Source organism: Furipterus horrens, unplaced genomic scaffold (assembly GCF_987537825.1).
Source record: "Furipterus horrens unplaced genomic scaffold, mFurHor1.1.pri manual_scaffold_2, whole genome shotgun sequence".
Taxonomy (NCBI): Eukaryota; Metazoa; Chordata; class Mammalia; order Chiroptera; family Furipteridae; genus Furipterus; species Furipterus horrens.
In genome coordinates, this window is record NW_028327172.1 from 6,769,352 (window position 1) to 6,779,677 (window position 10,326).

The 10,326-nt window shown below is 53.1% G+C and overlaps 1 protein-coding gene across 1 annotated transcript in view; it reads left to right on the plus strand.

The window, feature by feature from the left end:
• The window catches only part of LOC150017594 (uncharacterized), a 31,839-nt gene extending 21,744 nt beyond the window's left edge, over positions 1-10,095 (plus strand). Inside the window, exons 7-13 of the mRNA XM_090267225.1 lie at positions 1,966-2,080; positions 2,544-2,649; positions 2,921-2,936; positions 4,296-4,551; positions 7,177-7,288; positions 8,158-8,423; positions 9,620-10,095. Coding sequence (XP_090123351.1) covers positions 1,966-2,080; positions 2,544-2,649; positions 2,921-2,936; positions 4,296-4,551; positions 7,177-7,288; positions 8,158-8,423; positions 9,620-9,679 — 931 coding nt within the window. The 3' untranslated portion in view covers positions 9,680-10,095. The remainder of the gene's footprint in view (positions 1-1,965; positions 2,081-2,543; positions 2,650-2,920; positions 2,937-4,295; positions 4,552-7,176; positions 7,289-8,157; positions 8,424-9,619) is intronic.
• Positions 10,096-10,326: the final 231 nt, after the last annotated feature.

A 10,326-nucleotide genomic window follows, 5' to 3' on the forward strand; every position in this document is an offset into this window, starting at 1 on the left:
TATTTGTCATTTAAATCCCTTTTCCAGTGGGACTGAGGTTTTGGGCAGCGTGAGCCTCCCCTCTGTGTCTGGCACATAGGGGAAAGGAGAGGTGTCTGGGGGCCCCCAAGTGGGAGTATATGTGGGTGTCTGGGCTGTGCCTTCCTGAGTTGGGGAAGTAGTGGAGGGTCGGTTGATGGGGGAGGGGACCCGGGACCTTGGAAGTGAGTGAATCCCTGGCCTCCGCTGCTGCTGCAGTTTGGTGCCTTCTCAGCACCAGACTGTTCTCTCTCCTCTTTCCTCCAAGGCCATTTCTCCTGCCTGGAAACGTGCATTAGATTTTAGGGTCTGACTCAGCTCCCTCCCATCAGCCCTGAGGTACGGACTCACACATGTCCCGGGGAGGGGCAGGCGAGCTCCTGGTGAGCAACAGTAAAGGGGCCGCTGGACTCGGGCTGTTCCTGGAAGTGGGGCTGTTATGGGAGACGCAGGGCACATTCCAGGGTGCGCTCATCTGGGTCCTGCTCCTGGGGGAGGGCTTTGCCAGCCAGAACAACATAGAGCTGTGTGGCCAGGGTAACCGTTTCTTAGCCAGACTGGCCAAGCTGCCCTTTCATCTGTCCCGTGCTACTGTGGACAGTGTCCAGGCCTTGCCTTAGTTAGACATTTAGTTTCAGAGTGAAAAATCCCCTCGTGTGCTGCGGATGGAGCCGGCTCGGGACCTGCCCTGCCCTGGCGCACAGAGAGGGGAGCGGGGCCAATCCCGGCCGCGCTGACTGTCCAGCTTTCCTCCTCCTCCCACAGATGCAGCGCCCCTACTGCCAACTAGGCCTGTGGGGGATCCTCAGACGCAGGGAGGAAGGGCCGAGCATACAGGGACTTCCCTGACTGAAGGTGAAAGCCCAGGGGAGGGGTGCAGACAGCCACAGAGACCCGCAATCCCACAGGATCCACGTGGGGAGAGGTGCAGGCCCCAGGGGACCTGGGGACCCAGGGAGTGTCAGCTGAGCCAGGCTGGGGCCATCAGGGCAGCTTCTCAGAGGAGGGATGTCTGCCTCATGGGGGCAGAGAGGAGGCGCGGGTGTGGGAGGTGGTGGGAGTGGGGCGCACGGAGAGACATCAGCCTGCGGAGGAGCAGCGGCCAGAGAGAGCTGTGTGGCGAGAGGGGGTGTCCTTCAGTCAGCGTGGGGGGAGGGGCTCTGGGAGTGGGCGGGGTCAGGAAGGGCTGGCAGGAGGAGCCTGTGAGCTGCAGGAGGGCCAGCCTGAGCCCTGAGGCCAGAGGGAGGTCATGGCCAGATGGACCCTTTGGGAAGGCCATAGCGGGCTTGGGGACTGGAGGTGGAACGGAAGGACAGGAGGTGGGGGGCTGGTCAGGAAGCCATGGTAGTCACATGGTCTGGAAATGGGAGGCCCTGAACCAAGTCATTGGTTAGGAGGTGGACAAGGAGGTGAATCCAGGAGAAACTCCAGGGCCAACATCGGTTGTTGGGAATTGGCATGGAAGGAGGGCAAAGGGAAGCTGACCCCTGCTCTCAGATCGGGTGACCGTGGGTGAGGGCTGCGGGGGTTTGTCATTCCCTGAGGCGAGGCACCAAATGGGAGAAAAACGGAAACATTCCCAAACCACGAAGCTGCGGAGCCCTAAGCAGGGACACTGAGGAGCAGGGAGGAGGTGGGAGTGGTGGCGGCGGAGATACACAGGACCAGGAAAACGCGTGGCAGAGCAGACGCAGCCCCGAAGCTTCCCAGCTGAGTGTTCTTGGGCATTTCCTTCTGCCTCTGAGCCTCAGTCTCTCCACCTGCGGAAATGGGTGCTGCTTCCTCCCCAGGACTGTGGGAGGGTGACAGTTATGGCAGGAAAAGTGCCAGCAGAGCCTGCTGTGTGAACGCATTGGCCCCCCTCCCAGTGCAGGAAGCTGGGCAGCCCCACTGGGGGCCCCTGGAAGGCTCAGGTCCCCTTATGTTGCTGCCACTTCCTGTTCTCAGGTCAGCATCTCTAGGGCTGGGTGCCCCCGGGCTGGAGGGAGCAGAGTGTGTGGAGGTGCCTGTTGCAGACGCGGGCGCCAGGGCAGAGGGCGTGATGGAGACAAGAGGGCCCTGCGTAAAGGGCCGGGGCGCCCCAGACTCACCTGTGCGATGTTGCTGGGCCCGGGGCTTGCGCCTCAGCATCGGGGGAGGGGTTTCCGATGCCGGATGCTGCGTGAGCACCCCGGACACATGCACAGCACCGCTGCCTGTGCACACTCTCCCGAGGGTGTGCCCATGTGCACACAACACACATATGCACCTGTGCGCGCACTGGTACATGCACCACACCCACGTGCTATATACCCCACAGACAGTCGTCGTTTCTCCCGTTCCATAAGTTTATTTTTCAGAGTTGTAGCTCCTGGTTCCTCCTGAGCGGGGACCGTCTGAAAGGCAGGTGGGATCCCACGGATGTCGGGTGCTCTCCACCCCACTCTCACCAGGTGATGACCAGCCACAGGCGTCCCCAGGCCCCAGGTAGCATCTCTGCTGTGGGGAGAAGTCTGTCCACATAATTTCTGGTTTTTGTCTTGCAGTATTCTGAAAAACCCCAGGCTGGAGACATTATTGAGATTTCCCATCTTGGCTACGATGACTGGGCCATCTATGTGGGAGAAAATTCTGTGATCCATCTGACTCCAAGTAAGGACCATTGAAGATATAAGTTTCCAGAGCTTTGTTAATAAGAGAAAGAGAGCAATTGAGATGGGACCCTCCCAAGGGCAACCTGAGCCGGGAGACGCATTCTCCCTGCGCAGAGCCTGTGCAGAGCAGAGCCAAGTCCGCCCACTGAGCTCACGGGGGGCCAGTAGGTCGTGACCGAGCAGGGGAGGCTCAGCGGCTCCTCGGGTGCAGCTGGGCCCCTCAGCTCTCGGATGCCTGCAGCTCCAGGCTGCTGACTCTGCTCTTGCAGACTCAGATGGCGTGATGTAAAGCAGCGAAGTTCATCAGAGGCTCACAGTCCGAGTCTTACACAGGAAGGGCCCTCAATGCTGGTTTCTCGTGAGCACAGAACCTCACAAACTAGGTGCCCCAGTGCACGTAATAGAGGCTCCTTAGCAGAAGTAGCTTCCACAGGTGCCCACCCAAAAGGAAAATGCTTATGAAAATGATGTAGCAGACACGTGTTAATAACTTATTTATGTCATAAATATGACAAGTGGGAGGCTGACAAAGTCCATTAAGCAGGAGAATGAGTAAAACTGATGCATGTACCATCAGTGAAAGACAACCCAGGTGGCTGGCACAAGCCGGCTAAATTAGATGCAGCCTGTGCCTGCCCCCCCGAGCAGTGGCAACACCGCCTTTGATGTTCTTTTCATCAAGGGGGAAACATAATGGGCATCAATATCCGAATAACACTTTTGCATCTTCCATGTTATCATTTGTCCTGAGGGTGCAGTGAGAACATAGGAGTTGACTATCAATAGTAAATCAAGCTCATTGAACCCAGATGACACTTGGGGGCCTTGTAAGAGAAAGCATGGCTGTGAGGACATGTAGTCCTTCTTTTATCTCATTTCCTCGGTGTGGACAGGTTTTCTGAAGAGTACGGATTCCAAGTGCATTCATCATCCTTGAGATTAGAAACAAAGAAATTAGGAAATAAAACCTGGAGTCACTATTGGAATGGAACTGGGACTCCATCAACTGATAGCTTTTCTGTGGACTCTCAGCCAGGTCTCGGGAGAGGAGACACTTACGTGAAGGGTCCTAAGTCTTTGCTTCCTGCAGTAGAAGGAGCTTGGGCTTTGGAACTTGGGAGAGGCAGTTTCACAGTCCGGTTCTAGGAGTTTCACGGCACAGAAGGGTCTGTTAATGTGTCACTGGGCCCAATATATGAAAAAATAGCTCGCAGAGTGTCTAAGCACAGTGGGCGCTAATAAAAATAGGACTGCTTCTGAAGTATAGCAGGGTATAAAGACGGACAGGCATATCAGTGTATTGCTGACATAACTGCTTATCATGGCTAAGCTTTTGATCAATGCAAACACTCAGTAAAAGGGGTTTGGTCACACTTACTGTGCACACACTTATAACACAGTACTCTGATATGTCTTGTGATCCAGCCATTCACAATCGTGACATTTGTGACATGCAAAAATGACTCGTGACATCTTTTTAACGAAGAGAACACAATATGTGATTCTTCCATCCCTTTCTGGGGAAAGTTTGTCACTAAAATCCCCGTAACGGGTCGCACTTGCCCTTCACTCCTTCTCCTTCTTTCTGTCTCCCTACCCCTTGTTCTGTGACCGCTTCATGTGATTCCCCGGTAAACTTCCCAGGATTGGTTCCTCCAAGGTATTCATGTTTCTGAGCGGCATGGTGGAGGTGACAGAAGAGCCCCTGTGGAGGGCGGCCTTTGGCTGCCTCTGGCGCGTCAACAACCACTTGGATTCTAAGTGCAGACCCCGACCTGTGGATGACATTATCAGTTCTGCCAAGAAGATGATTGGTGACCAGAAGACATATACAGTCATTATAAATAACAGCAAAAGATTTGTCACTGATCTGAGATATGGCCGGCCTCCCCGGGAGCTGGTAAGGCCCTCCTGAGTTCTTCTTGGGGTGGGATTGTAAGTGGGGTGATGGGAAACCACCACGTGAGCCTGCATGGCATATGTTATATGACTACTACAGCTTTAATTCTCATGTTAATACTGTGGTGTTAATTCTCATATTAATGCGACAGTATTTTTATTGTAGTTTTTCCATCACCATTACCCCCTTTACACCCCTCTGTGCTCGGCAGTCACCACGCGGCTGTCCCCGCCCATGGGAAGACTACAGCATTAGTTCTCACAGGGATGCTGCAGTGTCAGGCAGGCAAAGCTCTTAGCTAACTAAGCCCTGACAGGCCAGTCTGCACGTGGGGACCTGGGCACACAGGGTTTTACCCCATCGCGTCCAACATCACATGAGGAGTGACCTCAGGGGTATCACACCCTTGAGAGCACATGTCAGTTAGGAAAACATTGCAAAGGGTTGTCAGCCCGGGACACGGGGTGCAGGAGCCCTTTGCTCTGAGAGTCGTGGGTAGCCAGTCTCCGGTCTCACACTGCCACTGACCCGCTGGGAGACCTTCTTCAAGTCACCTGGCCCTACGGTGTCTGCTTGAGATCTGGTCCCAAAGGAAGCGGTGCTGGGCAGGCTGGTCCTCACGCCTCTGCTCTGACCGGTCCCCAGGGGCAGCCACACCCAGGGGGACGTGACAGGCAGGCACAGAAAATGGCATCGAAAGCAATCTCTGCAGAGGGCGGAGGGGACACGGTCCAGCCCGAGGCCCTGAGTCACCCAGGAGAGGGTGTCTGCTGGGAGAACAGTGCTGTTACAGGGAGGGGCCTGGGAGGGCGTCTGGAGGCCCAGAGAACTGCTGTCAAAGGAGCAGAGGACACAGGAGCAGCTCAGGGAGAGCAGGGCACAGGTGGGTGCGGAGGGCTGAGCGTGAAATGGGATGAGTGTGAAGATGAGTGAGTGTGAGAAGGGATGAGGATGAAGAGGGACAAGCGTGAAGAAGGATGAGCGTGAAGAGGGATGAGCATGAAGCACCAGATCAGAAGCTGCCTAATGGGTGTGCACAGCTTTCTGAGGCTCCAGGTAGGTCACTGCCAGATGCCCCCTTTGAAGGTCCCATTGGATGACATGAGGTGGACAAGGAGTGGTGGGAAGGGACCCAGAGCTGGGGGACAGTATTCTCTGACCCCAGTTAGAGCGAGGGTAATGGATAAAAGTGGCGTTGGAGACACTTGGTGATCGGATGGGGGGCTGAGGGAAAAGGAGGAGAGCAGGATGACTCCCGGCCTCTGACTCGGCGACCTGTGCTGAGCGACGCCCGAAGGAGGGGGACAGAGAGAGGATAGAGGACAGAAAACAGGCTTCCTTCCATGGGGATGGAGTGCAGCGTGGGCGAGCCTCAGTCCCCGGAAGGGAAGGTGAGTGTGGAGGAGAGCGGCCACAGCAGCGCACGGGAGGGGGAGTGCAAGTGTAAACTGCTTTCTGGCTGAGCGGTCTTGGGTGAGTCCCTCAAGCTCTCCTGTCCCAGCGCCGTGGTCGTGAGTGGGGACTCGTTCCAGTCTCCAAGGTGGGCGTGCTGTTGGGTGCCTGGGACACAGCTTTCCCTCCGGCCGGCTGCTTGGCCCAGCCGTCCACTGGGCAGCCCTAAGGGCACACACAGTGTGTGCGTCACATGAACGAGTGCCCAGGCGTTTGGGAGAGGCTCTGAGGAGGAGGCTACTCGATGAAACTGTGGACCGCCTGCTTTGAAACAGGATGTATTCCAAAAAAAAAAAAAAAAAAAGGTTGTAGGTTCGATCCCTGCTCAGGGGCACATGTGGGAGGCAACTGATCGATATTTTGCTCTCATCGCTCTCAAATCAATAAACATATCTTCAGGTGAGGATTAAAAAATAAACAAATGAAAAAAAAAAAAAACACACGGACAGTAATAAACTATTTGAGGTTCAGTAAGGACAGCAGATCGGGAGGTGGTTGCAGTTAAGATAGCTTGTTATAGTTCCCAAGAGCAGGGGACATGCCACACCACACGGGGCCACATGAGAAAGCACTAGGCTGGCGAGGAGGCAGAGAAAGTGGGGAGAAAAGTGGGTGAGAGCCTTTCTTGTGGTTTCTGGGGGAGGAACGATTGCAGCAGGATAGGCAGGCTCACGACCGGCTGGTCAGAGGAAGTTCTGCAGGCTCTGGGCCGGGGCGCTGGGCCTGGCCTGGGGTATCAGAGCCCCTTTAAGGAGGTAGCTGGGGGCATGGGGTCTGGATTGGTTCGTTTGCACTTGAGAAGTACATTTATGGGCCAGTTGTTTTCTGTCTTCGGGGATTGGCTAGCCCTGGGAGGAGCAGTCTCTCCAGGTTCCTTAAGACTCAGGATGTCAAAGAGTCAGAACAGAAGATAAAAGACAAGTTTAACACCCAACGATGGGGCAGGACAAATGTGCTAGGCCAATCTAGAGAGGGAAAGGGTTCAGCCCATCTTCTGTCTAGGCTTCCTGTCCCTCCTGCTCCCAAAGGGGGCTCTGTGAGAGTGACAGCAAAGCTGGTGGTCCCAGCAGTCCCCAGGGTCTCTCCTTCTTGGGTTACCCCGAAGTGTGGTGTGGCAGTCCGCACAGCTCTCCCCGCCAGGTCTCCGTCTACACTCCGCTTTTTCTGTTGTAGTCACATGAAGACCCAATACCTGGAGACCTGATTGAAATTTTCCGAGGTCTTTATAAGCACTGGGCCATCTATGTGGGAGACGGTTGTGTGGTCCACGTGACCACCACTTCAGGTAAAGATAAATTATTTGTATAAACACACCAGCTCTATGTTGAGAGGAGGGAAGAAAAGACAGCTTACTGCTGTGGTAATTAGCATGTTTCCTTTGAATTATACACGGTGGGTCTTCATTCACTAAGTAATGGAAAGTAATAGAATGTGGACTCCATCAGTTGACAATTCTGTTGTGACTCCTAAGTGTCCAGAACTATACCAGGTAAGAAAGTAAGAAAACAATGAGAAAGTTCTTTCGTGCTGTGGAGCCACAGTTTCTACGCACTAGGGTAGAAATCGCTGGGCCTTTGGAGTTACCACAGCGTTTGTCTCTTGGGTGTGTGACTTAAGCTCTCTGGCTCAAAATTGGTCTGTGAAATAGAGAGATGTTTTCACCTGGAAGGAACTGTAAGAGGATCAAATGAGATCTGCTTCTTCCTGGGGGAGACTCAAAAACTCCAAAACTTGTCTGAGTCAGACCCTTGCCCAAAGATGTATAATCTGCAAGGATTTTAATGATGTCATTGTCTATAATCAGGGAGTTGAAACAACCCAAATGCCTGACAATTGGGAAATTGTCAATAAATTAAAGTATGACCTTAGCGGAGTGCCATGGCAACCATTTCAAGTTACGACGTGGTTCTACCTTTGTTGCTATGGGACCATGTTGCAATATTGTTAAGTATGTAAGTTACAAAAGTTATGGATCAAACAATTATACTCCTTGTAAAGTTAACCTCTAACAACAGGAAATGAGAGTAGGAGGAAGAGACAGAGACCCTCAGAGGTCAGTAGCGGAACTTCTTGTTTCTCCTTCTTCCCCTCCTTTCCCAACTTGCCCTGCTGAGCATGGCAGCAGTGTCTTAGGGTGACTGTCTGTGATCCCAGGTCAGTATCCCGGGTCGAACTCCTTCAGGGACTGTGCACTTAAAGAAAAAGCCATGGTCAAATCTGAGCCTCTGAAGGATGTGGCAGGAAGCGACCCGTACAGGGTCAACAACTACCGGGACACGGAGGCTAGGCCATGTCCTGTGGATGACATTGTCAAGCTGGCGAAGGAGAAAATCGGTGAAAGCATAAACTACAATGTTTTGACGTCAAATTGTGAGCATTTTGTCACCAAACTGAGAAATGGCGTGCCCTGGAGCCAACAGGTAAGACCCTACGGGGTGATTCTTTTCGGAGTTCTGTTCATAGGAAGGGGGGGGGGCAGCTGTTGGTAAATATCAGAGGAGCCCTCCTGACATCTCTAACCCAAACACTAAAGGACTGAGGTCCTAACTTGCCCAAGGCCACCAAAGCTAGTCACACTTCAGAGTGTGAACCAGCAGCTTTGACTCCAAAACCAGTATTTTGTGCACTGAATCCCACTGCTTTGTTCTCCTTGAAGAGCATTTTTCAGTGGGGAAATTTTTTTCAAAGGGTCACCATGAATCCTGGGGAGGGCTCATTGCTCTGCACATCAGAAACAACCGATTCCGGTTCTGTCACCACCACTGACCAGCCAGGAGACCTGCTAGAAAGTCACTTGACTGACTAGACTTGGTTTTCTCAACCAGAAATGAGCACGTGTCTCTGTCCCATCCACTCCATAGTTTGTTGTGGACGTTAAAGGATTGAGAAAGTGCTGTGACAACTGGGAAGCTCAGCTCAAAGGTGAGCTGCTGTTGCTACCAGTTGCTCCTGAACAAGCCGGTGGGGCTATCGGGCAGTGTTTTTGGTCCCTTCCTACATAAAAGGAGCTGAGGCTCTGGGGAGTTTATGTAAAGCATCAGCACCGATCTCGTGACCCCCGAGATGCCATATTACACATTCTCCTGCCAGCCACCAGGATGCACAGGGTCCGCTCATCCCTAATTCCCCAGCAGCCCCTCATCCAGGCCTCTGTGCTCTTGGCTGTCTGGGTCTCTTCCAAGTACTGAGCTGCCTGTAAATAGAGGACACTTGAACTCCAATCCCAACTCAGCTTCCAATCCACTGAGGGTTTTGGGCAGGTTACTTCCCCTCTCAGGCCTCAGTTGCCCCAAGTGCAGAATGAAGGGCTGGGTAGAGGACCTCTGAGTGAGGGCCTGGCTGGCTCTACCCACAGGCTATTCTATAGCTCTGAGCTCAGCTCTGAAGGCAGATCCTGAGAAGTCCTGTGGATTGTCAGGGAGAGTCGGGCACGCACCTGGACCCAGAGAGAATTGCTGTGTCCCCAAGAGGGCCTCCAGGGCCTGCTTTCCTAGGGACACAGGAAAAGGTTCTGGGGATGGACAGAGTTCACATGTCTTTGTGTGACTTGAGAGGGAGGGAACGCCGGTCTTGGACTTCCTTTTGACACTGAACAAGGCACTGTTCTATTTTTCAGTCCTCTGAGGTTGTGCGAGGAGTTGTAACTATTGGGACTGGGGCATCATTATTCAGCTAAAGTATTGGAATACTAATAATTGCTTGAAAGCCACTGCAAATTCTCAAGTCAGAGGTTGCTTCACAGAGCAGCTGTTCCTCTCTCTCACCGGCGTTTGGAAGGACCAATTATAACAAGACTGTAGCTTCTTGAAGAATCTGATGAAGGAACCCAGTCGTCCCCTTCATCAAATATTTCCACTACTTCCTTGTAAAGCAGGAATCTATGGACAGGAAGTACCTACAACTGAGTACCTGCTGTGCACTTTTAGCTGCATAATCTTAAAAAAGGCTCTTGTAGTCAGCACTTCAGCTCCTTCTTCTGTAACAGGGGATTAGAACGACGGCTTCCTTGTGTGTTGTTGGGATGATGGAAAATGCCTCAGTGCAATCCTTGGCCAAGAGCAGACGATCAATAAATTTTCTCAATGCACTTGACTTCTGCCTTGCTTAATTTTACTCTCCGGGTGGGCACGGGACTCCAATCCCTCTGGGTAACCCCGGCATCTGAAGGAGTCCAACATCCCTGCCAGCAGGAGAGCTTCCCACTGTACCTACAGGGCCCCCTTTCTGTCAGCCTCCACTGTTATAAAGGATGTTATTGGTAACAAGGGTCTAGCCTTTACCCACCTGTGACTATTATGTGAAGTCATTGTTGCATTAGGGGCT